Here is a 27,603-nt window from a genome sequence, read left to right as displayed (position 1 = left end):
TGTCCTTGTCTATGTGATAGTGTGAACAAGCATTGGCACCCTGAGCCTTTAAACATTCAGCTGGACTATGTCTAAAGGCAGCAAACTTTTTATTTGTCTGGTTCAGGTTCCAAACACAAAATCAACCTGCCTTCTCTCACAGGCTGTCAACTCAAGTTCAAACATAAAGCAGATCAGGGTTAAATATCAAAAGGAGTTGTGTTTCCCTAACAGACCAATACATGAGTTCAAAAGGTTCCTGAGCAGTTTCTGGCAGTGTAGAAAAGTTAACTTATCCTACCTTGTAGGCTGAGTCAGCAGCTAGGCAAATGTATTCCTTACACACTTGTGGAGGCAAACTCTGGAGGGCTGCTTCTTCCTGTTCTGAACCTTTCTGACTTTCCGCAGCTCTGGCTGGAATACACCTTCTTAGCCGAATTCCTCAACCCTGGCTCTGTTAAGGAAGGGGAATACAGTAGTGTAGCCAGAGAGCAGATTTTGGGTAGGCCTACAGGGGAAATGGATGGCCACTAATTGTCCACTCCATCTCTGCCCTGCCCCTTGAGGAGCGCCCTCCCCCATTCAACTTTTAAAAGAAACTATAAGTACCTGAGTTGACAGGGATCCCCATGCTCTGCCTGCTGAAGACTTCCCTGAAGTCACTCAGAAACTCTGTGCATAGCTCGACAGTTGGCAGCTGCTTCGTGAGTTGCTGCCGCCGGCACTCTGTACATGTGCAAAAACTGAAAATGTGCAGAGTACCAGTGTTGGCAGTTCAGGAAGCAGCTGCCAACTGTCAAGCTGTGCACAAGAGTTTCTGGGCGCCTTCAGGGAGATCTTCAGCTGGTGGGGCTTGGGAATTCCCACCAGCTTCTGCAGTAGTGTGTCACTGTTGGATGGGCCTAGGCCCACCCAGGCCCACCTGTGGCCATGCCACTGGGTGAATATGTTTAAGGGGGACCAGAGTTCTCTTACACTCCCTCACAATCTGTAACAGTTAAATCTGAACTGAAGCTTTTACATTCCATTCTAATGATCTTAGGTACTCATTTATTAAGATTAAATAATGCAGACTCCTTCATTCTCAGTGGGACCTGTTTACTATCCAGCTTATTTTCGAAAGAGAAAGACGTCCATATTTTGACCCAAATCGGGAGATGGGCGTCAGTTTCCCGTGGGCGCCCAAATCGGTATAATCGAAACCCGATTTTTGGCGTCCTCAACTGCAGTCCGTCACGGAGACGAACAAAGATCACGGGGGCGTGTCGGAGGCGTGGTGAAGGCAGGACTGGGGTGTGGTTATCGTCTGAGGAGAGATGGGCGTCTTTAGCTGATAATCGAAACAAGAAGGGCGTTTTTGACGAGAATTTGGTCCGCTTTATTTGGACCCTTTTTTTTCAGGTCCAGGTCCCAAAAAGGTGCCCCAACTGACCAGATGACCACCGGAGGGAATCGGAGATCACCTCCCCTGACTCCCCAGTAGTCGCTAACCCCCCTCCCACCAAAACCCCCTCACTTTACAAACTTTTTTTCCCAGCCTGTATGCCAGCCTCAAATGCCGTACCCACCTCCATGGCAGCAGAATGTGTTCTATCCTTTGACAGCCTTTCCCTGGTTCTGATGTGGGTCTCGGGTGAGTGTGACACCTTTTCTGTTAAGGGCACTGCAGAGTCACATCAGCAATGCATTGTGGTGGGTGTAGGGTATTGGGCTCCGTGATTCCACTAGCTTGTGTTAAATGCTCACGATGTTGGTAGTTGGTAGGCTCTACTCCCATGGTGCTTTTCCCTCTGCTTACTGGGTTAGTGTGTGCCCTGTTTGGTTTCCGGTAGTCCATGAGGTATTGGCCAATTTTGTAATCCAGTTTTAGATCCTGTTCATGTGTTAGCCATGTTACAGCACTTAGTTCTTACCTTGAATGTTGCTGAAAGAGGGCATTGTACACCATTCTACCAGCTCGGACCTGCTGCTAATCTCAGTACCAGCGAGACTCGTTGCCAGTGGGGCACAACCTCTGATCTGCAGTTAACTGTGAGTAAACGTGCTTATTCAAATAAAGGACGTTTTCAGCGAGATTAGTCTTCAGGTGTGAACTACTGTGCCAAGGTTATACAGCAGCAACAAATCCTGTCCCTGGATCACTTTTAGTGGGTACTGTAGTGCACTTCAGGCAGGCAAACCCAGGCACGTCCCCCCCCCCCCCACCTGTACCACTTGTGGTGGTAAATGGGAGGCCTCTAAAACCCACTGTACCCACTTGTAGTTGCCCCCTTCACCCCTAAGAGCTATGGTAGTGTTGTACATTTGTCCCTCCCACGACCAAATGGCTTGGATTAGGACGTTTCTGAGCTGGGCGTTTTTAGTTTCCATTATCGCTTAAAAAACCCCGCCCATCTCAGAAAGGAGCAAATCCATGGCATTTGGTCCGTCCAAACCGTATTTTTGAAACGAAAGATGGGCGCCCATCTTTTTTGATAATACGGTCTGTCCCGCCTCTTCACATACTCATTTTCGGACATAGACGCCCATGGAGATGGGCGTTCCCGTTCGATTATGCCCCTCCACGTGTTTAAATTAATGCACGCTAATATATTCATGCAACTTAGTAAGCAGAGGTCTTAGTTTTTCAAAAGGCAGCATATTTATCATTTTCACTTTGGAAAATTTGTATCCTGGTAATAGATCAAACAGAGTATTCTCATACTGTATGGTGATATGACATATAGACACCTGCAGCTTTGAAATAGAAGCTGAAGGCAGGGGCGTAGCCAGAGGAGCCCGGATAGCTCAGTCGGTAGAGCATCAGATGGGTGGGCTTGGGCCCAAGATTGGGTGGGCAGAAGAATCCCAGACCGTCCCCACCCCACAGATGATTCAGTCTCTCCCGCATCCCATATGGTCTCTGAACCCTCCCCCCCCCCCCCCCCATATACCTTTTAAAAAGTAGATCTTCGCCAGCAGCGAGCACCGACTAATTCACACTGCTCGCACCGGCCCCACAACCTTCACTCTGATGTAACTTTCTATTTCTGCATAGGCAGGAGTACATCAGAGGGAAGGCTGTGGTGCCGGTGTGAGCAGTGTGTATTAGTTGGTGCTTGCTACCAGCAAAGATCTGCCATTTAAAAAGATACACAGGAAGGAGAGATGTTGGGAGTTCTTGCCTGGCAGGGCTTGAGGATCTCCTGCCAGCCCCATCACAGATGTACTGCTACTAGGCGGGCTGGTCTGGGCCCACTTGTGGCTATGCCAGTGGCTGAAGGAAATGCACCTTGGAACATGATCACTGGCTTTCTTGTTTCAGCATAGTAGAAATTTGCCATGTTAGCGTAATTAACATGGGGAATATTAGGTTGTGTGCAATAGCTATTCCTAGGGGAATTCTGTGCCACTGCACAATGCAGAATTTACATCACATTCTCCATCTACACAGAACTCAGGTCTGCATGGGAAAAGCAATGTGGGGTGGGCTAGAAATGAGCATTCGGAATGTGTTCTCATAAGGGGGTTTGGAGTATCCTTGAAGTGGCTGGGGGTTTTGGGAATCCTGGACCATGATCATGCTTTAACTGTGCTGGCCCTTTTTAAAATGTTTCCACACAGGAAAAATAATGCCAGATTTGAGCTGGCATTATATTTTCTGGAATAACACAGTTTATGAAGTTCATTGCAAGCTACATTATTCTGTTTTCATTATAATGAAGTGTTTTGCATGTTTGCATCTCCTTTTGTTGCCGTACTCTACGGTAAAATAATACACAGTTTTACCATTTAATGTGCATTAAGAGACAATTATTATCAAAGAGGGTATACAGCAGCTGGAGTCACCCCTAAACACCAGCATCCCTCAGCCAGGGCTTAACAGCTTTCCGAAAGTTAGAAACATGAATTATCAGGCGAGGGAATTTCATAGAGAGGGACTTAGGTAGGGGAAAGGAGAAACACAAGAGATACCCAGGAGATACCCGGATGAAGCTGAGAGGGACAGCAGAGAAGCTTGGAAGGAATGGAGACAGCATAATATAAGGAAGACATGAAAAGAAAATGAGGGGTGTAAGAGTGAAGGACACAATGAGCCAAAATGTGAATCTTGAATTTGAATTTGATTCCTCAGAAACTGGAAGTCAGTGCTGTGAAGTGAAGGAGAAATTTGATCAAAATGCTGAGCACCAAGTAGGAGTTTGACAGTAGTGAACAGAATAAGCTGAAAACGCTTGAGAGAAGATGAAAGGAGACCTTTATTATTAAGTGTGTTACAGTAATCAATATGAACAATAACTAAAACTAGAATCGAGTTCTGAGATAATGGAATATTTGGTGGTTTTGAGAAAGAGATTATTTCTCAACCACTCACCAGCTGAGCTGCTTGTAGACAGGACTGAAGGGGTGAGAAATAGGTGGAGATGAAATGTGTGTTGAAAAGAATCTGGATGTTGTCTACACAGAGGTGTGGATTACAACCCAAAGACTGAATGTAAAGAAGAAGAGGGCCAAGAAGATATTGAAGTCTAGGAGCAGAACCAAGATGGAGTTGAAAGCAGGTGAGAAATAGGAGCTCTTATCTGCTGTCCTGCCCAGCATCTAGCTTTCTGATGGGGCCGGGAAAGGGTGGATCCCACGCGCATCTTCTGAATAGGGGTCCTACTCCTTGACTGGTGCAGACAGTTTTTGATGTTTGAGGCTCCTTGGCTTGTAGAGAAGCCACTAATGCTTTTTGTGTCCTGAAGATGGAGTGGTTCCTCCAAGTCCCGGACGCAGAGAAAATGATGGGGTGTTGCCTGAAATGGTCTTTCAGGCAACACCCCATTGGTTGCTGAGTCTCAGACTATCTGAGGAGGGCTACTAGATCCTCCACCAAGTAAAGAATAAGAGTGGAATGACAGAGAGAGAACTGCCCAAGGCTACTGGAGTTGAAGAAGGAGTTTGCTCCAATGGAATTCAAGTTGTCTTTGGTGAGTTGAAGAAACCGCCTACTATAATATTGGAAGCTCTGTGGGATGCCATCAAATCTCTAGATTCCTCTTTTAAAATCTTGATCTGGTTTGGATGTAAAAGTTTGTGAGGCAGTTAACAAGGGGACTGTGCATGAGCAGAGATTGACGTATCAGGATTGTCGAATTGGAATCCTGGAACAACAGATGGGAGAATTGAAAGGTTTGGAGGTAGTATTAATGAAGGCCAAAGAAGCTATGAACTTCAGTGATGGGGAAATTAGTGGAAACTATTATAAAAAATAAAATTATGGAACACATAGACAAAAATGGTTTAATGGAACAGAGTCAGCATGGGTTCAGCCAAGGGAAGTCTTGTTTTACCAATTTGCTTCATTTCGTTGAAGGTGTAGATAAAGGTGAGCCGGTTGATGTAGTGTATCTAGATTTTCAGAAAGCTTTTGACAAAGTCCCTCATGAGAGACTCCTGAGAAAATTAAAAAGTCATGGGATAGGAGGCAATGCCCTTCTGTGGATTAGGAATTGGTTATTGGACAGAAAACAGAGAGTAGGGTTAAATGACCATTTTTCTGAATGGAGGAGGGTGAATAATGGAGTGCCGCAGGGATCTGTACTGGGACTGGTGCTATTTAACATATTTATACATGATCTGGAAAACAGAACAAGTGAGGTGATTAAATTTGCAGATGACACAAAACTGTTCAAAGTTGTTAAACACGTGCGGACTGTGAAAAGACCTTAGGAAACTGGAAATCTGGGCATCCAAATAGCAGATGAAATTTAATGTGCACAAATGCAAAGTGATGCACATTGAGAAGAATAATCCAAATCATAGTTACCTGATGCTAGGGTCCACCTTAGGTGTCAGCAGTCAAAAAGATATAGGCGTCATTATAGACAATATGCTGAAATCTTCTGCCCAGTGTGCAATGGTGGCCAAAAGAGCAAACAGGATGCTACAAATTATTAGGAAAGGAATGCAAAATAAGACCAAGAATATTATAATGCTTCTGTATTGCTCAATGGTTCAACCTCACCGTGAGTATTGTGTTCAATTCTGGTCGCTGTATTTAAAAAAAGATATAGCGGAATTAGACAAGGTTTAAAGAAGAGTGACCAAAATGATAAAAGGGATGGAACTCCTCCCAAATGAGGAAAGATTAAGAGGTTAGGGCTCTTCAGCTTGGAAAAGAGACAACTGAGGGGGGGGGGGGGGGGGATATGATTGAGGTCTATAAAATCCTGAGTGGTGTAGAATGGGTAGAAGTGGTTCCATTTTTCACTATTTCTAAAAGTACAAGGACCAGGGGACACGCGATGAAATTACATGGAAATACTTTTAAAACAAATAGGAGGAAATATTTGTTCACTCAAAGAATAGTTAAGCTCTGGAACTCGCTCCTGGAGAATGTGGTAACAGCAGTTAGCGTATCTGGGTTTAAATAAGGGTTGGAAAAAATCCGTAGTCTGTTATTGAGATGAACATGGAGAAGCCACTGCTTGCCCCTGGATTGGTAGCATGGAATGTTGCTATTAATTGGGTTTCTGCCAGGTACTTGTGACCTGGATTGGCCATTGTTGGAAGCAGTATACTGGGCTTAGATGGACCATTGGTCTGACCTAGTATGGCTATTCTTATTCTCCTAGTTTTATTCTTGGTTCTTATATAATTGTGGACTAATAGCCAAAACATTTTTCCTTTATATTTCTACTGTACTTTATTGATTTCTTACATTAAAAATGTGCTTGATTGTAATATTTAATAATTTTATAAATAGTTTTGAAAAAATGAAAAGGGTGGGAGCAAACAGAGAACCCTGTGGGACAACACAGGGAAAAGTGCCAGATTTAGAGAGAAAAAACCTGAATAAATATTCAGGGCTATGGAATCGGTAAACGTACTGACTCCATTTCCAGCTTTAAAAGAAAAACTTACAATACGTTGGTATAAGTTTAAATTTATTTATACTTTTTTAGACATCTCTCTCTCTCTATATATATATATATATATATATATCTATATAAAACGCACCTCCAACGTTCTGAAGCCTCCACAAGTCCCAACGTTTTAAATGCATGGTGGTGAAACCAGGAATTCGCCCATGAGTGTTGGCCCCGCCCCCCACATAAAACATCATGACGTCGAGGGCGGACCAATGACACTCAACCAATCGCATCGCAAACCCATTACTAAGCGACGGAACGTGACATAAGGCACATCGCGGAACAATGAAAACCAGCAGCACACAGTTGCTATGCGACGTCAACAGCAACGCTAAAAGGACCATATAGATCTCTGCTCTCCACACAAACAACGGACACGGAGGGCATATGAGGGAAGGAAAAAACCAGCACATACAAACACACTCTCACTCTTCACTGGCTATTATGAGCAACTGACCTGCCACTATCACAGGGACTACTAGCACCTCTCTCTCTCTCTCTCACACACACACATACACACAGGACACAGAGGGGATGGAAGACAAGGAATGAATCGTTGGGTATGGAGGGGCCGGCAGGGGAGATATGGCAATAACTGCCTCAAATGTTTGTGCTGTGCTATGTACAATTATAATGCTGTCTCTTCATTTTGACCCTACCCTTTCACACTCTCTTTCACACAGACGCACACACACACACTTACACTGTCTCTATCTCACACACACACGCACCCACACACATATACACACTCTCTCACACAGACACACAAACACACCTCAAATGGTTCAGCTGTCCTATGTAAAATTTCACTGCTGTCTCTTCATTTTCACCCTACCTGTGCACACTCTCTTTCACACAGAGACACACACACACACACTTTCTCTGTGTCACACACACACAGACACACATACATATACACACTCTCACTCTCTTTATAGCCTTGCTAGCGCCCGTTTCATTTGTTTACGAAACGGGCCTTTTTTACTAGTATATATATATATATATATATATATATATATATATATATATATATATCTTGATAGATGTAACTGTATCAGGGCTGCTACCCGTACTATGTCATCTGTGTGAGTCTCACTCCTCCAGGCTTAACACTGGAGAGCCAGTGCAGATGTTCAGCATGTCCTTGAATGATGTTAGCCATCACAGTGTTGCATGAAGTCCAGTAGCATCCATGAGAATATTGCTCAGAAAAGATAGTTCTTGGCCAAGTTCAAAAGGTGAGGTACAGGAAACACCCTTACAGGTTAGAGATGCCAAGTACATGTGATCTGGATTGGCCTTTGTTAGAAACAGGATAGTGAAGGTGATGAACCTTTAAGAATTACCATAGTGGTTCAGAACTTTATTCTTTAAGCTCTTCCCTCCACAGTTTCATTCCAGCTTCAAATTCATCCCTAGAGCCTCAGTCAGTCCTCTCCTTTTCCCCACCCCCACTACCTATGATTAACACTTTCTTATTATTATTTCAGTGATTCTTTTTTTTTTCTCCCTTTAAAAATACACATTGTGGCCCAGCTACTGCTGGTGATGACATGCCCTGGGTTTTGCTTACTCTTTAGGAAGATAAAGGGGAAACTCCCACCTCTTTGTCTTGATAAATTGAAAATTGGGGATAAAATTATTTCATTCTATGTGTACAAGAGTAGAAGTTTGGTAGAGCTCACAAGTATGCATGTAGATTTATAAACTATGCTAATTTAGGCACATAAATTATACAGGGGTTAATTAAATCATATTTCTAACACTTCTATATATTTCCGCGTATTGAGGGTAATTTTATAAGGAGCAGAATCAGGAAGTATTCTAGTCATTTTTGTGCATGTGGCCTCTTGTCGAATACTAACTAGTAGAAACATATGTCTTATGGTACGCACTTTGCCAGTGAGTGGAGTTTGCAAATACATGCATAATTTCTATAATGCTATACTTTATGTATGTTCTGGCTTGCATCTAGGCATGGGCATTAACACTAGCTATAGGGCTGGTGTAAGCGATTGTGCTATAAATGTGAGCATATAATGTAAGCATATTTTCTATAAAGTTTAGCTTGGTTGATTGCTTGATATACCATTTTTCCACAAATAAAGGATATAACAAAGCAGTTTACAATAGTAAAATATAAATTGCAAGATAAGCAAGTGACAAAGTAAATAAAAACATGATAACATCAACAAAAAAAAACCCCAATATCAGTGGTAAAATCAATTGCACACAAACAAATGAAAACAAACAAAACCTAATAGCACAAAACAAATAGAAATGAACACAGCTACAAACCAGCATATATCCATCAAATCTAGATTGCACTCCAAAAGCAAGATTAAGCAAATATGTCTTGAGAAAATTCTTAAATAGAGCACAATTTGGCTCTCCCCAAATATGGAGAAGAGAATTCCATTCCAAAGGGTCATAATAAGTAAGTCTTGCCACATATAACTGATGTATGGAGGATAAGTTGAGAGTCAACAGATTCAAATACTGTCAGTGGGTAGACCTACTTTTCTTTATAGAATATGCTTGAAATAGGAACCAACTTACCCTCTTATTCTAGAATTACCCCAATAATAAAAAAAGATTAAAGTATATAGATCATGGGCCCTCCATAAATTTTTATGCAAAGTGCAATAGAGAATATTTACTGTTTTGATATGAAATGGGTACTTGCATTCCTCTTCAATGTATTTTCACCCTTTTTAAAACAGATTGTGTTCTAGAATACATTTTTCTGTTTTTGATTACTCTCTTGTCTCACAACATTATCAGTGGCTTAAAATATATTTGGCAGTAATTAAAGATGAATGTTTTATGTTCCTCTTGCTCGAATCTTAGGGCCTTTTTTACCAAGTCACGCTAGCGGTTCCTGTGTGGCAGTGCTGACTGTCGGCATTACCACACTGGGAGCTGCTAGTGCGTCTTCATAAAAGAGGCCCTTAGTTACTTAAATACACTGGAGTTAAAAATACACCAAGAAAAACTTCTCAAACTAAAACAAATTTTTCACTGAATATTTTTCATCCAGGAGTTGGAGCTGCACGGGCTGGAAACCTTACATTCATGGTGGGTGGAGTGGAGCAAGAGTTTGCTGCTGCCAAAGAACTGTTGACATGTATGGGATCCAACGTGGTCTATTGTGGAGAGGTTGGAACTGGACAGGTAATATTTTCTGGGTCTAAGAAAAGTTAGGGGCCCTTTTATGAACTTGCGCTAAATGCTTAATGCATGAATTAACATGAACTGTTAGTGCACAGCATGGCTGCCGAGAGACTGAACCGGGGCAGGGCTGCCGCCGGGCCCGGGGCAAAAGCCACTGCCCCCCCCCCAAGTTGCCAATCTTTGCCAGCCCCTCCCATCGTTGCCGCTGCCACCCTCCCCCCGATTGCTGCTGCTGTTGAATACCTTGGCTGGTGGGGATCCTAGGCCCCGCCAGCAGAAGATGTCTTCTTCCTCCAGCAGCTTTTCCTCTCAGGACATGCTCGGTTTCAAAACCGAGCATGCACGCCTGAGAGGAAAAGCAAAAGCTCAGCAATGGGCAGAAGAGCAGTGCTGGAGGAAGCTCCAGGTCCTCCCCAGTCTCCAAGTGGGGCCCAGCGGTGGAGGTTTTTCTGTGCTGCTATTGTCAGGACACGATCACTCGGGTCCCTTCAGGACCAGGAGAGAGAGAGACCCCGGTGCCGGGCTCCCCTTGGAGGCCCAGGCCTGGGGAATTTTAACCCCCTGTCTGGTGCACAACTACGCTAACAGATACCATGCTGGCATGACACTTACAACAACAACATAAAAGTGAGATAGATTCAAGGAGGATGCCAAGAAGTCTTTAATATATATAAACAGCATAAAAGCACTTTTATGCTGTTTATATTAAGAACTTCTTGATATCCTCCTTGAGTCTACCTCACTGTTTCCTGCTCACGTTCACGTGAGGTTTTTTCCTCTTTTTTTTGCTTGGCATGACACTTACCACTTACTAATTCATGCATTAAGGGCCAGATTCTATAAATGGCAAATAAAGTTGCTCATGCAAATCTGCACAGATAGCCGATTTGTGCACACAACTTAACAAACAAGTATTGGCACTAATTAGAATTTACGTGCATAACTTTTTAAAGTGTATTCTGTAAAGTGGTGCATGTAAATTCTAAAGTGCGGATCACAAAAGGGGACGTGTCCACGGGTTGGTCATGGGCGTTCCTAAAATTTACACGCACTGTTAACAGAATATGCCCAATCCGCACCTAAATAAGATATGGGCATTTTATACCAGGTTGTAGTTTGCGTAAATGACTGTGCCTAAATTATAGTTGCGGGATGGCCGCCACACATAGAGGGGCATAATCGAACGGAAACGCCTATCTCCATGGGGGTTTATCTCCGAGAACGGGTCCGTGAAGGGGCGGGCCGAACCGAATTTTCGAAAAAATGGACGTTTTTGAGCTGGGCGTTTGTTTTTTTTTAGCGATAATGAAAACTAAAAACGCCCAGCTCAAAAACGTCCTAATCCGAGCCATTTGGTCGTGGGAGGGGCCAGGATTGGTAGTACACTGGCCCCCCTGATATGCCAGGACACCAACTGGGCACCCTAGGTCAGTGCGGTGGACTTCAGAAAAAGCTCCCACATGCATAGCTCCCTTACCACGGGTGCTGAGCTCCCAACCCCAAAACCCACTACCCACAAATGTACAACACTACCATAGCTCTTAGGGGTGAAGGGGGCACCTACATGTGGGTACAGTGGGTTTTGGAGGCCTCCCATTTACCAGCACAAGTGTTACAGGTGGGGGGGGGGATGGGCCTGGGGCCACCTGGCTGAAGTGCACTGCTGTACCCACTAAAAGTGCTACAGGGACTTGCATACACACAGGCCTCTAGGACTGGTTGCTGCTATATAACATTGGCACACCAGTTGACACCTGAAGACTAATCTCTCCGAAAACGTCCTTTATTGGAATAACCGCCTTTACTCACAGTTAACTGCAGATCAGAGGTTGTGCCCCACTGGCAACGAGTCTCCCTAGTACTGAGATGAGCAGTAGGTCAGAGCTGGCAGAATGCTGTACAATGCCCCCTTTCAGCAACATTCAGGGGAAGAACTAAGTTCTGTAACGTGGCTAACACAGGAAAGGGAACTAAAACTGGCTTACAGAAATGGCCACTACCGCATGGACTACAACAGGAAACACAACAGGGCACACTCTGACCCAGTAGGCAGGGGGAAAAGCACCATGGGAGAAGAGCCTACCAACTACCAACATCGTGAGACTGTAACACAAGCTAATGAAATCACGGAGTCCAATACCCTACACCCACCACAATGCAATGCTGATGTGACCCTGTACTGCACCCGAGAGCCACATCTGACCCAGGGAAAGGCTGTGAGAGGATCAAACACATTCTGCTGTCATGGAGGTGGGTACGGCATTTGAGGCTGGCATATAGGCTGGAAAAAAAGTTTTTAAAGTGGGTTTTTTTTTGGTGGGAGGGGGTTAGTGACCACTGGGGGAGTCTGGGGAGGTCATCCCAGATTCCCTCCAGTGGTCATCTGAGCAGTTGGAGCACTTTTTTGGGACTTGTTCGTGAAAAAAAAGGGTCCAAAAATTGACCCAAAATCACGGTAAAACGCCTTTTTTTTCGATTATCAGCTAAAGACGCCCATCTCTCCTCGGCTGATAACCACGCCCCAGTTCCGCCTCCACCACACCTCCGACACGCCCCCGTCAACTTTATTTGTTTCCGCGACAGAGTGCAGTTGGAAACGCCCAAAATTGGCTTTCGATTATACCGATTTGGGCGCCTTTGCGAGAAAAACGTCTATCTCCCGATTTAGGTCGCACTATAGGCGTTTTTCTCTTTCGAAAATAAGCTGGATAGTCTATAAACTGCGCCCAACTTTAGGCAAGGTTTATAGGATAGTGCTAAGTGCAGTTTATTTCAGCGCCATATATGGAATCTGGCCAAAGTACATAGTGTGGAATGGGGCAGGAAATGGGTGGGGACTGTGCCTTGCAGTTAGTGCATGAATAATTTAGTTCACATTAGCTTGGGGGCAGTTCTATAACTGGGTGCCTCCAAATAGGCACCTGGAGGCTGCAGAGTGAGGGTCTATTCTATAAAGGAACTTAGGTACCTAGATTCTGTTATAGATCCAAGCATAGCTACCTATTAATGTGCCTAAAATTTAGGCACTTGCACTTATGCCAACCAGCGTTCTGTAAGTTAATGCATAAGTGAGAGCCTGCCTGTGCTCTGCTCCTGTATACGCTCCCTTGCAAATAAATGCTCTGTAAGTATGTATTTACTAGTATTCGGAACATTTATACACATAACATCATCATTTATCATTTATTAAATTTAATATACTGCCCTTTTTGCAGTACAAATCAGAGTGGTTCACAATGCAATACTACAATTAAAACTGCAATAAAAGCAGAACTGTATTAATATTAATAGGAAAGAACCAATCAAACAAGAGATTAATAAAATACATATTCATTCATTCACTACTGTAGGATCACCACTGAGTACCACCATGTCTTACATTCCAGACCAGACTTTAAGAAGTTGTTAAAGCTAATTCAAACAAATAAGTCTTTAACTCACCACAAAACATATTATAGGAGTGTTCCCGGTGTAATTGCTTTGGCAAAGAATTCCACAACACCAAAGCCAAGAAATAAAATGCAGAACTTTGAGTAGAGGCCCAGTGGGCCTGTGATGGGTGAGGAGTAACAAGTCTATTGTCATGTAGCGACTGAAACGCACGTGCGGGTGTGTAGGGAATAATGAGTGCAGATAAATACGCTGGCGTGCCAGTATGAAGAACCGTATGAACTAATGTCAATATTTTATACTGGACTCTGTATTCTATTGGTAACCAGTGCAGTTATTTCAATAATGGAGTCACATGATCATAACGTTTAGCCCTACAGAGTATTCTAGCAACTATATTTTGGAGAGTTTGTAGGTGTTTAAGGTTGGATCGCGTTATACATACATAGATAGTATCGCCGTAGTAGTATCTTGAATTAATGTATGCATAGAATAATGTGTGAAGAGAGTCGGTATCTGTGCAATTGCAGACGGCTATAAGTTCACGGAGAAAGTAAAAACCTGTTTTAAGCACATTGGAAATTTCAGGTGAAAAGGAGAGTTCAGAGTCAAGAAAAATACCAAGATAAAAAGATGTAACTGGGGGTACTATCTATCAAAAAGGATTGGCACTAGTGATAGCAGAGAGGCAGTTCCTGTGACCCAGCAAGTCACTGTTTTATCAGGGTTAAGGACGAGTTGATGTTCCGTAAGCCAGGTAGCTATCTCTCGGAGACAGCGCTGTAGGGGTTGGAGATCTAGAGAATGACTAGAAGTATAACATATAAGAAGAATGTCATCTGCGTAAGAGAATGAACTGATAATTGTGCACCTGAATGAAAACAGCTACTGGACTTAAGAATAGATTGAACAGGAGGGGTGAGAGAACTGATCCTTGCGGCACCCCGCAGGACAAAGAACATGTGGAAGAAGAGTTAGAGTAAATGTGAACACCTAGGTTAAAGAATAAGTGCATACACTTGATCTGTCATGCACTTGACTTGGCAGGAAATGTTTCTCAGCATTTAATACAGAGTCTCAGCAGTTACTGTGCATAAATTTCTGCAGCCAATGTGTGCTAATATTTCCTGGACTTCGGTAAGTGAGCCCCTTAGTCTGTTACTATTCTGTATGTCATGGAAGGCAAAAGAAATAGAAACTTTAGAATCCATTATTTCTTTGGTGGGGGGGAGGAGGAGGAGGGCGGCAAAGTCAAAGCTGTGATGGAAAGCCTAAGACCAAGCAAAGTATGTGATTCCCAAACCTGTCCTAGGGGAACCCCAATCAGTCAGGTTTTCAGGATATCTACAATAAATATTTATGAGATCAATTTGCATACACTACCTTCTTGGTATGCAAATCTATCTCATGCATATTAATTGTGGATATCCCTAAAATCTGACTGGCTGGGGTTTCCCCAGGTCAACTTTGGGAAACTCTAGTTTTTGGTATTGTAATAGAAAAGAAAAATGGGTAGACTAGATGGGCCTTAAGATAATGATATGGTTATATATTTGTTTATATATTTCATTGTTCTACCTCTGGTGAATATTCAAATTACAGCTTTCTGATATAGTGTTAACCTGGAAAGTAGTATCTTGGAAAGCCACAGATTAGGGAGTTGCATTCACAAAGGTAAAGTTAATCAAAGGCATGGATGAACATGTTGAAAAGTGAGAGGGCCAGGGAGTGTCTAGTGAAGAAATAGTATGACGTTTATAGATGAGAAGTGAAAATGGAAAAGATAAGCCAGTGCTACTTCTGTTTCTTTCTTGCTCGGGGGTCCTTTTACCAAGCTGCCGGGAAAAGGGCCCTGCTCTATCAGCAGGGGCCGTTTTTCCCGCACGCCAGGGCCCTTTTTGCCACAATGGGTAAAAAAAACCCCTGACACACATGACCACCCATTGAGGTGGCAATAAGGGCTCCCATGCTAATCTGGCAGTCACCAGGCAACATGCTACACAAGCCATTTCCGGGGTTTTCTTTTCCTGAAAGCAGGACTACCACTGGTGGCTGCGTTGGGCCGGCAGTAGTTCCGGAAGGGCGAGTGAGAAGCCCACGTTGGGCTTACCGCCACTCTGTAAAAGGGCCCCTCAGTACTTCAGCAATCTGCTGTTGCAATTTTTTTTTCGTTTCTGAACAACAGCTGTGCACTGTCAATAGCTTGTGATTATTCATGAGTTGATCCCATAAAAGGTATCAGTCTATACTGAATCTGGTTTTCTTCAGGAACATTTTGGATACTAGATGTCTCTGCTACCATGATGTAACAGAAATGCTTTTAGGACAATTGTTTGACATGCTTGTGAACCTAACAAGCAGAATGCAAGTTTATTTTATAGTCCAAGATGTTCTTAAGATAATCAGTGTTGAACTGGTAGTCCTGTTTTATAATTGTTAGTTTTTGTAAGAGACTTCTGGTCACATCTTCCAACCAGATTTCTGCAGATAATCTTCTATATAAGTAAATAAAAACAGGGATGCTCACTAACTATGTAATTCCCTTTTAGGCTGCAAAGATCTGCAACAACATGCTGTTGGCTATCACCATGATTGGAACAGCTGAGGCAATGAATCTTGGTATCAGGTTTGTTGATTTTTACGGATTGGGTATTTTATACTGATAATTTTTATGTGCTTTATAGGTTGATATTTTCTGTTGGTTATACAATCCAAAAAGACCTAGATGATTTTCCACCAGAAAAAAAAATGAAGCGTTTTCATTACTCAAATGTCAATCAAACAGTGGAGTCAATGAGTAAAAATGGAACCAGATGATTCTTTACTGGACTCAGCAACTGTAAATGAGGGTAAACCCGACACAGCTGTGTTTCAGCATATGAATATGCCTGCGTCAAGGGTAATGCCTCATTTAAAAATTGCAGATGTTGTAACGATGGGTCAAAAACACTGGTTCTAATTTCAGTAATACACGTGAGAACAACTTCAGTGATGCTCAGCGAATAAAAATCCTAAAAGTACTGGAACTCAGAGCGTTTCGCTAGAATGTAGCCTTTTCATTATTAGAATGTTTATTTAACCAGATATGTCTAGGCACAGTGTTCTTTGCCAAGGCCATAAAATGCCTTGTTTTGCATTTTAGGTTGATTTGTGCTGAATTTTTTAAGATACTGAAGGATACAGAGACTTTTCTACATAAATCTGAAATATGAACTAAGTTGACCAAGAATCTCTTCCTCAGGAATACATTTGAAATTATTAATTTGCTTTAAATATTGCACCAGGAAAACTCTCTCTCTCTCTCTCTCTCTCTCTCTCTCTCTCTCTCTCTCTCTCTCTCTCTCTCTCTCTCTCTCTCTCTCTCTCTCTCTCTCTCTCTCGATACAATGTAGTCTGCTAATCATAACCTCAAAGCTATTTATGCAAAGATAGTTTAAAATCTGTCCTGCTGTCCTAAAAATAGGTCATTCTTTTTCTCAATTGTTTTATAATTATTTGACCTGCTTTGTACTTATGAAGAACATTTTTATGCCTGTGTTGGTCAGATCATGTCATCTGATTTAAATTCTCTAAAGGCAAGATACTTTTACCAAATCACACTACCGATTCCCACACGGCATTTTATCATCTAACTTTATGATCTTGGATTTGGATTTTCAGTGGATCTACTCACCTTTTCCAAAGCTGAGCTCAGGGCAAGTTGCAATCAGTGACACGAGTTAATAATATTTCTCTGCCTGGGAAGAGGGGCTTACAATCTAAGTTGCACTTAAAGAGCATACAAGATCCCTACCTAGTTCCTTCCCTGCCTTTTCCATGCTTAACAAAAGGCACAGTAATTTAAACAGCCAGCAATATTAGTGTGGCAATTGCCCAGACTTCTGGCTTTCTGAGTCCTCTGCATTGCCTGCCAGACAGATCCCTGCTACATGAGTGCCTGCATTTATATTAGGTTTTCTACTTAGTACTGAACTTGCAGCTTGCCAGACAGATCCAGCTGCCAGTTTGATTCTGTCTGAATTTAAATAGCTACCTCCATCTAAGACCCTTCCTTAGCATGTCAGACAGATCTAGAAAAAAAAAAACCTAAACGCCATGTACAAAGCCTGAGATTCTGTAAATCAAATGTAAGCCGCTGTTTTGCTTCCCCAGCCTAAGCTTACTTCCAAGAGCATCTCTTTTTAACTTGTCTAAAAGTGCACATGGTGGGAAAGCTAGCCAGAGAGAAGCGAGTAATTTTCAGTCAGCTGTTTTATCTGGGTAAATGCTGTGAAAATTGTCCTCACTGAAAAGAGAAAGATACATTGGTTCAGCAAGCTGATGGCTGCTCCTCTAAAAGTCGAAGCAGTCTGTGTGACAGTATTAGTAGTGACAAGATAAATGTTATTGCTTCAGTCTACTAGTGTGTATGCATGTGCATATATACATATAAATATAATAGGTTGTGTGATCCTGCTTATAATCGAGGTTTCACAGTGGTGAATAACCAGCTAAAGTGCAACTGAATTTAGCAGTCGAATGACCTGTGACTAGTTACATCACTTTTCATCATAAGTAGGCATTGTACAGTGAAAACAGAAGTGCTCAGAGCTCAGAATGGATTCTCTATTGAGTTGGTATGGTCTGATATTAGGATAGTTGTGGTCCCATTTGCAGTTATATTACTAGAGTTAAGTTGAATGAGAGTTCTTTATGCCCAATTTATTTTCTTGGAGAGCCCCATGCCCTCTAGGGCTGCTCTCCATCTACTTATCAATATTGACATTATGAATTGCACAAGAACTTGTGATATGAACAATAAACTAGCCTGGGTTGTGTGGGATTAAAATGAACAGGTCAGTGGATTCACATTTTTTCTTAATTACCATATAAGATGGAGTTGTTTTATTGAATTGCCCTGTCTCAGATGTTAGACTATCTTGACCTATTAAGTTGTCATGTTATAATTGAGATAAAAGAGGAATTTGCTTTGCATCAGTGCTAATTGGTTTATCAATATCCTGTAGCATTTACATTTTAAAATTGAATGTCTGCAAGATAGTGAAACATATCTGTACCAAGCCATTGTGAGAGTGGAATTCCTTTGTGTGTATGTGTGATTAAAAAATAAAATAAAATGTTATATATATAACATTTTATTTTTTATATATATATATATATATATATATATATATATATATATATATATATATATATATATATATATATATATATATATATATATATATATATATATATATATATAAGGATTGCATATTGATTTAAAATTTTAATTGCATAAAACGGCCAACAGATGATTCTATTTTCTGGTACACTTCTATAGTAAACCTGACTGCATGAGAGGTTAGCTCTCCCCTCTGCCATGCATCATCTCCACTCTCTCTTTTTTTTTTCTCTCCAGTCAAGGACCTCCTCTCTGTCTCTCTCTCTTTCCCCTATCCAGCATCACTCCTTTCTCTCTTTTTCCTCCTATTGAGCATTGCCCCTTTCTCTCTCTCTCTCCTCCTATCTAGCATTGCCCCTCTCTTTCGCTTTCTTCACTGTCTAACATTTCACCTTTATTTAATATAACACAAATATCCAATATATCTAAGCGGTTTACAAAAAAAAAAAAAAAAGGTAAATTGCAGGGGAAGGAGGGAGAGAGACAGCAGGAATATAAGGTACAATCAAATCTTTATAAGGGCAGGGGAAGGGTATTTTAACCAGAATAACTTCTAATAGTGAGAAACAATAGAAAGAGAAGAAAAAAAAACACAAGTCAAGTGAATCCTACGGGGAGTGACTACAGAGAGGCCAGAAAAACAATGAATTATTATGGAAAATCGTGTCATTGAAGAGGTGAAAGCACGTGAAAAGTAAGTTTTTAATAAGGTCTTGAGTAAAGTGATGTGGTAGCCATGCAGTGGTGTGCTGGAGCAGGCTCTCACAGGCTCTCGAGAGCCGTTTGTTAAGTTTTTAAGAATTTTGGGAGCCAGTTCTCCATGGCTACTTTAACAAATGGATCCCAAAATGTGGGCTTGGGCTCCTCCTGAATTCTCTTTTACTTTGCTGGCGAGAGAGAGCCCCCTGTTAACAATTTACCAGCACACCCCTGTGCCATGTTAGTCTAAAGGTAATAAGTAGAAATAAATTAAAATATAGAAAAGAAAATAAGATTGTAACTTATATTCCTGCTGTCTCTCTCCCTCCTTCCCCTGCAATTTACCACTTTATTTTGTAAACCGCTTAGATATATTGGATATTTGTGTTATATTAAATAAAGGTGACATGTTGGACAGTGAGGAGAGCGAAAGAGAGGGACAATGCTGGATAGGAAGAGGGAGAGAGAGGGGCAGTGCTCTATAGGAGGAAAAAGAAAGAAAGGAGCGTTGCTGGATAGGGGAAAGAGAGAGATAAGATAATACCATCTTTATTGAACTATCTTAATACATTTTTTGATTAGCTTTCAAAGGTAACCCTTCCTCTTCAGATCAGAAATAAGCTAATGTTGACAAATATCAGAATAGTGAAACAGAAAAGCATTTCATTGACACTCTCACAGGAAGAGGGAGGTGGGTGAGAGACAAGGAGAGATGGATGGCTGATAAAGGAGTGATATGGTTGGATAGAAAGCCCAGATCTTTAAATCCTGTCTGGTGGGTGTCAAAATATTCCATCATTTTGACTTCAAAGGTCTTATGTTCCTGGATTGTCTTAAAATTTACTTTTAGTATTCTTACCAAAAGATCATTGATGGCAGTGTTCTGGTTTTGTAAAGTGTCGTCCCACAAAGGTGGCATCCTGGTTGGCAATGGAATGCTTAATATTGCATCTATGTAAATTGAGCCTCGTCTTTAGCATCTGGCTTGTTTCTCCAATATAGCACCCTTCTTCACGTTTTGCATTGAACTATATATACCACATTTGAGGATGAGCATATAAAGGATCCCTTCTCCATCATCTAGCATGGCCCTATCTCTTCCCCACACCCTAACCATCCATGGCCCCATTTCTCTCCCCCTTCCCACCACCACCATCATCCAGCAACACCTAAAAGAAGGTAGGCAGGTGTGGGACACAATACAGGAAGTGAGATAATGTTAGAATTTTAACAAGTTAATTGTATTAACATGATAAATGTGCAACCCTAATAGATATATCTAACTATTCATTATATTTTATTGTTTTATAATTTACTAGTAATTTAGAGAACAAATTTGAGAGTCAGTTTTAAAATGCTGTTCTTGCTATCCTTACTGAGGGAAATTTCTTTAAGTGAGGGGAGAGAGAGGCCAGAGAGGCAGGGGGCATATATTGTCTCTAGTATTGAAATGCCGGGTCATGGTATTCCACCTTGATGTGATCTACCCTTTTAGATAGAAGCAGGAAAGGACTTTAACCAGGGCTGATGGGTGCTGCTTAGTGAAAGTTTATGCTTGATAAGGCCTTAATAAAAGAGCTGCCTTTGAATAGTGGCATAAGTGTAAATTAAAGGTCTCCAAGGTACAATTTTGCCTAGGGCTATAGAGTGGGTATCCAACTCGTGAGGTTCGGCAAGTGGGCTTCATTCTTCTGTCTGCACTTCAGGGACAGCTTGAGATGGATTTATGCCTCCTGCTCTTGTAGGTATTAGTGGTTTTGAATGTGGTAACCATGGGTAGAAGGAAGTAGCCTTCTATACCATGAAAGTATGATTCCATTAGTTGAACGTGATTTGCTTCTGTTGTATTAAAGCAGCAAGTGTTATAAAATTCAGCTGTATGCTTTTTCAGATTGAGGCACATTGTTTAAATGTGCATATATTTTAGATTTTTATTAACATGCAGAAAAATTTTAACTAAACTTTTTAATGTTTTAATTATATATTTTTTAATCACATTCTTTGCGTTTGGATTTTTCTTTGTTGAGGAGCAGGATAGAATCAGGCACACAAGTAAGTTGTGGACGTCAACTTGACAAACAGACAAAATAGCTCTCCCAGAGATCAGAAACTAGTATAAAATTCTAAGCATGCCTGGCCCTTCCTTGGTGCAGTAGTCCTCTGTTTTGTTTTTCTGCTCTTTTGAATTGGCATGAGAACAAAGCTCTCCCAACAGACTGACTCTCTTCTTGTTCTTTCGTTGTGCTTTTTATTATTTTCTTATGTTTTTTTGCCCTATTTATTATTAGTTTAAAAAAATAATGCTAAAATTGTTAGCATTTGCTTTAATTCCTGTATCTGCTGTTTCTTCTCCATTGTGGAACCATGGCATATGCAAACTAAGGCTTCAGGGCGTGTCCAGTGTGTGAAATGGAAAATGGTCTAGCATGAATACTCACAAAAGATAGCTCATCTGTCTAGGGCCTTCTCATCAACAGAAAGACTGCCATGATTGCAGATGAATGTTCCCACTGCCTCTTTTTGTATTCAAGAGCATTATGAGGCAGAAGAGCAGTTCCTAAAATTGAAGATAGTCTTTGATGCAGGTTTTCTTGCTGGTTGTTGCCTCTATCCCCTTAAGCAGTGGTCTTGAAGAGTCCTGCTGTGAAGAAATGAGAACAGCATACTTTTTTGGAGCAGGTGCATATCTTGGTTGAGTCTTCTCTACCTTCAGGGCAGAATACCTTGGTGTTGGTCTGGTGGTCTGAACAGGTGCAGCATGCCTTTAAGCATCACCTAAGTGCAGAGGGCCACAAACATGGGCATAATAACGGGGGGAAAACTTGTTGCTGCTTGTACTGACTCTCCTGAACCAGAGTAAGGTACTGCACCCACTTTCAGCACCAAAGTCCACAAGAATCAATGCAATTCAAGATTCATCAGCTGCAGACTAAGTGCAGATGTCCTCTTCATCTTGACTGCCTGCATAAGACTCTGCTATTGCCACTTCCTCTGCACAGAGACCCTGCACAGGAGAAATCTAGAAGTTATTTCTTTCACTAAAAATCATTGACCTCAACTCCAAATTTTGGTCATAATAGCAATTGTGTCCTCCTGTTCAGTATCCTTGCCTCTGCCAGAACAATTGCACACCTTTTTACGAAAAATGTTCATTGATTTTATAAACCACTACTGCAAGGATATTCCAGGAGATGCTTATCAAAATCCATCTCAACCGGCACCAAAGCCTTCTCTGTCCACTGAGATTACACTGGCACTAAGAGGAGCACAATCTTCCAAGGATCCTATGAATCCCTTCTTATTAAAAAAAAAAAAAAAAAAACATTCCTTACCTTATTCATCTCTCAGAATGCATTTCTAGATTAGGAATGTGCATTTGTTTTCTGACGAATTGTCAAATGTGATGAAGCCAGTATTCTGCTATATCACTCTAAACAAGCTAAATGGGCTTGGGTCCTGAATGAACCAAAATGTGATTTGTTTTAGGCACCCATGATATTCTGTGGGCCAGGAAAACAGCACTTACTCTTGTTTGGCTAGTGTGAGGTTCACTGGGGATTAAAACCCATCACCCTTGGGAGGGGCAGCTAGAGACTTACAGCTGAAGCCAGAGCACTGCACAGTTAAGTTACAAGCCAATGAATAATTATCCTTCATGCCAGCAGAACAGAAGACAAACTCCTGGCAGAGCTATTTGGATCAGCATTTGGTTCATAAACAAGGGCATAGTAACATGGTAAATGATTGAACACTGATATCACAAACAGGGCAGTTGGCAAGATGGCAAAGCCCACTCCAGGCCATCCTGATCTGTGTCTGCCATTTTTCGGACTTTAGAGAAGTCTGCCCAGCACTGGCCTTACTTCCCAACTACTAGCATTGCAGCTTAAGTACTACTCTTGCCCATCATAACACATTAACAGCCATGCAGTCATTTAAGGTTTGTTTTGATTCCATCTTCTTTCTATATAGGGAATCCTGTTATCCCATGTATTTTTGAATTGTGACTATTTTGTCCACACCATCTCCATGAGGACACCCCATGATAGCCCAGTGATTTCTTTAGAGTAGTGTCTTGCTCTCTGCTGCTTAGAAGATAACTATTCACTGGCTTTTACCTTGCCTGTTCAACTCCTGTGGCTTCAAATGTAAGTTTGCAGTTTCTGCTCCTAAGTGTCATGGGTTTATTCCCCAGGGAGTCTGACAGTCATACAGAATATAACCACCATGGAAGGGACAAGGAAGAAACAGGGGTTACTTAGCTTATCAGGTTAAAACTTTTTGATAAGCAGCCAAACAAACCTATCCCACCCTCACTTTCAAACCCATGGCTGATTTCAGCATTAATCTGAGAACAGCACAATTTCCTTGCCATTTTTCTCATGGATTTCAGAGGAAGAGAACTTGTGTTAGGAGGTTTAGGCTTCAGAGGAAAAAATGAAAATTATCAAGCTTAGAGACAGAAAGTGAAGAGCGCGCAAAAGTTTTAGATAGAAAAGGGGCTAGGCACTGATTGAGTTTGTGCTTCAGGCTCTATGTTGTAGAATAGACAGACTCCATAGTGAGATGCTTAATAGAAAATAAGCCAAAAGGAGCAATACTAATGCTGGTGCCAGTTTACCTCTCTTCTGGTGCTTTGGCATCTTCATGCCAGAGTTTTTGTTGCTTTGCTCCTTTTCTGGTACCTTGGGGTCTTTCTTGTACTGTTTTTGCTGATTTGAGCTTCTCATGGTGGATCAGTCTCTCTTTAGTTTATCAAAAGATATGCCTAACTGTCTTTCCCAAGCAAGCAAGCAGCAAGGTGGTGTACAAATTAAGAACTGAATATAAATGAAAGATGAAAACAAATATAAAGCTAAGACACTATCCATGTGTTCATGCCACTTTTAGTGCTCTTTGCCCCTCTTTTGGTGCCATGGGTTCATCGTGTTAATCTTGATGTCTTGTTACAGAGGCCTGCCAGCAAGTTTAAAAAATATTTGGACTTATATCTTTCTAGTAGAAATAAGTTTTAAAACTAGAATGACTATTTATATTTTGCTCAGGCTTTTGCATGAAATCAGTTATGTTTTACTGAGATCTGTGATTAGGCTATTTTGAACATATTTGAGGCTTTATAGGATTATTTACTAACTGTTCATATATTATATTAATATTCCTTGTGATTTTGTAATACCACTTAGAACTCGTGTGATCAGCTGGATATAATATATTTTTTAAATAAATTCTAAGTTTGTACCCAAGGTAATGGAACATCAGTGCCTTAGTAAAATGACCCCTAAGTTTTTTAAGACAGATAAAATTCAAACTGTTAAACAGGTATCTCCAGAACTTTTGGAGTTAAAATAACAGTTTGGAATGGTGACTTCTGTAATTAAATGCAACAGCCAGCTAATTTACTTCATATGTTTACGGAATGTCACAAATTGAAACCTGTTTGGCAAGAAATGGCAGAATATATTGAGGAAATATTGGAGTGGAAGAGTAGCAAGCTGAGAACCAGGGAAGCCAGGGTTTAAATCTGACTGATGGCTCTCCTGATCTTGGAACCTTAGTCAACTCTCTTTTGCCTTAGATACAGACTTCGGGCTAGATTTACTACCCTGCTTTAAATTACATGTAATGCAAATTATTAGTAATAGGTCCCATAAGAAATAGTGGAGCTTCCATTAAGGGGAGAAGTTATCAACATGGGCTACTGTTAAGTTGGGTTATTTTAGCACAGGGTCCAATTTTATGCAATGAGACCCTGTGCTAAAATAACCTGACGTGGTAAAATAACCCAACCTAACAGTAGCCCATGTTGATAACTCCTCCCAAATCATTTTAGCAAGTTAGTAAATCTAGCCCTTAGTATTTGCACCCTCTATGGACAGAGAAATATCTACTATACTTGACTTTAATGCACCTTACACTATCAATGAAAAGTTGTAAGTGAAATAGCATTCCTTCCACCTTATTATTATTATTTCTAACTGACTCATTCCTGTGAATTTTTTATTTTATGAAATCCCTCCATCGTGTATATGATTCTAATTGTATTAGTTTAATAGAGGGTTGTTTCACTAAAATAAAGATAATAATATAAAAACTACATTTTGGTCTATGTTTTAACTTGTTTTATTTTCATTTTAATCAAAATGGAAATATATTAAATATGAATTTTGTTAGAGTTAAGACTATAGCACCTAAAATCATGTTTCAGTGTCCATCTTTTCCTAATACTCATAAGAACATAAGAACAGCCATACTGGTTCAGACCAATGGTCCATCTAGCCCAGTATCCTGCTTTTAACAGTGACCAATCCAGGTCACAAGTACCTGGCAGAAACCCAATAAGTAGCAACATTCCATGCTACCAATCCCAGGGCAAGGAGTTGCATCACCCATGTCCATCTCAATAACAGACTATAGACTTTCCTCCAAGAACTTGTCCAAACCTTTTACATCCAGATATGCTAACCACCATTATGACATTCTCTGGCAAAGAGTGGAGGAGTGGCCTAGTGGTTAGGGGTGGTGGACTTTGGTCCTGGGGAACTGAGGAACTGAGTTCGATTCCCACTTCAGGCACAGGCAGCTCCTTATGACTCTGGGCAAGTCACTCACCCTCCATTGCCCCATATAAGCCGCATTGAGCCTGCCATGAGTGGGAAAGCGCGGGGTACAAATGTAACAAAAAATAAAAAATAAAGAGTTCCAGAGCTTAACAAACAAATATTTCCTCCTATTTGTTTTTAAATTATTTCCATATAATTTCATTGAGTGTCCCCTGGTCTTTGTACTTTCTGAAAGAGTGAAATATTGATTCACTTCTACACCACTCAGGATTTATATACCTCAATCATATCTTCCCCCCCCCCCCCCCCACCCCCAGCCTCTCTTTTCGAAGCTGAGGAGCCCTAACCTCTGCAGCCTTTCCTCATATGGGAAGAGTTCCATCCCCTTTATCATTTTGGTCGCTCTTCTTTGAACCTTTTCTAATTCTACTATATCTTTATTGAGATATTGGTCACCAGAATTGAATGCAATACTCAAGGTGAGGTTGCACCGTGGAGCAATATACAGGTATAATATTCTTGGTCTTATTTTACATTCCTTTCCTAATAATTTTAGCCTAAAGAGAATGGACTCATTCTCTGAGAGCTAGGAGCTCTTTCATCGAGCACACACACATTAAAAAAAAAAGTATCATCTTTATTGGTTCAATGCAAACACATTCAATATTCATTGATAACATCTCACAACTTCAGAATCATATATGTCAAAGCAGAACCCACAACCCCCTCTCAGCCCCACCCTGAGTCATAGCTCTGTGTGTATTCCAACTATCATGCTAAATCAGGTGTTAAGTAAATGGCTTCTGGCCAACGGTGTTAAAGTAGTCCAAAATGGTTTCCAAGTCTGAATAAAATGCTTGGCTGCCATTGAGTCCATGTCATGAGCTCCTTGACATTCCATTGAGGCTTGGTGAATCATCAAAGATCTCCATTGTACTACTGAAGACAGCTATTGTTTTAAGATACACTTTTAACCCAAGTGTCGCCTGGTTGAAAAAACCCGTATATCCCTTAGGCGTTGGTCTAGAGTAATTTATTTATTTTGAAATCTGTTTATTAAATTTCAATATGATCAAAAGCATCAGTGTAGCAGGTCACCACTTCCAGCGCCAGAGCTTAGAAACCTGGTTTGCCACTTGTTGCCAAAAAACATACACTGCGGAACATCCCCAAAACATATGGCCCAGGGTAACAAGTCTCTGCGTGTATTGGGACGTATCATCTGTGCGCAGAGTAGCTAGATAAGCTCAATGTGTGGAAATGTACATTCACAAAAGGAATTTGTATTGAAGTTCCATATATAATTCATCACCTAGCAGATTCCCACATTGAAGAGCACAGCGCTTAAACAGCTTACCCTTTAATTGAGTACCTAGATCCGTGTTCCACTGGTTCATAGAGTGAGCATAATCCAATTCCGGCACTCAATCTTGGAGTTCCTTATGATAACACTTAAGAGGGACTAGGTTTTGGTGTCCAGCCAGTAGGTTTCTACTACTTTCTCATGAGAAGACAAGGAAAGCGTACCTGGAGGGAGAGTGCGCATATAATGATGTAACTGCTCATATGAAAACCACGTCATGTTAGACAGATTATGAGTGATCTGTAACTCTGCAAAAGGTTTACATTCCCCCTCCTCATTAGTCACATGAAACCAATAGATTAAACCATTTCTTGTCCCATGTGTGAAGGTCTTATCTAGCATTCCTGGGGTGAATTCTGCATTACCACAAATTGGGAG

The 27,603-nt window shown here is 41.3% G+C and overlaps 1 protein-coding gene across 1 annotated transcript in view; it reads left to right on the top strand.

Moving 5' to 3' along the window:
• Positions 1-27,603, top strand: part of HIBADH (3-hydroxyisobutyrate dehydrogenase) — a 294,282-nt gene that overhangs the window by 200,854 nt on the left and 65,825 nt on the right. Inside the window, exons 5-6 of the mRNA XM_030202454.1 lie at positions 9,916-10,049; positions 15,989-16,069. Coding sequence (XP_030058314.1) covers positions 9,916-10,049; positions 15,989-16,069 — 215 coding nt within the window. The remainder of the gene's footprint in view (positions 1-9,915; positions 10,050-15,988; positions 16,070-27,603) is intronic.

The sequence above is a fragment of the Microcaecilia unicolor genome, chromosome 1 (genome assembly GCF_901765095.1).
Source record: "Microcaecilia unicolor chromosome 1, aMicUni1.1, whole genome shotgun sequence".
Classification (NCBI taxonomy): Eukaryota; Metazoa; Chordata; class Amphibia; order Gymnophiona; family Siphonopidae; genus Microcaecilia; species Microcaecilia unicolor.
The sequence above is the reverse complement of the archived record's forward strand: the minus strand, read 5'-3'. Positions and strand labels throughout refer to the sequence as shown.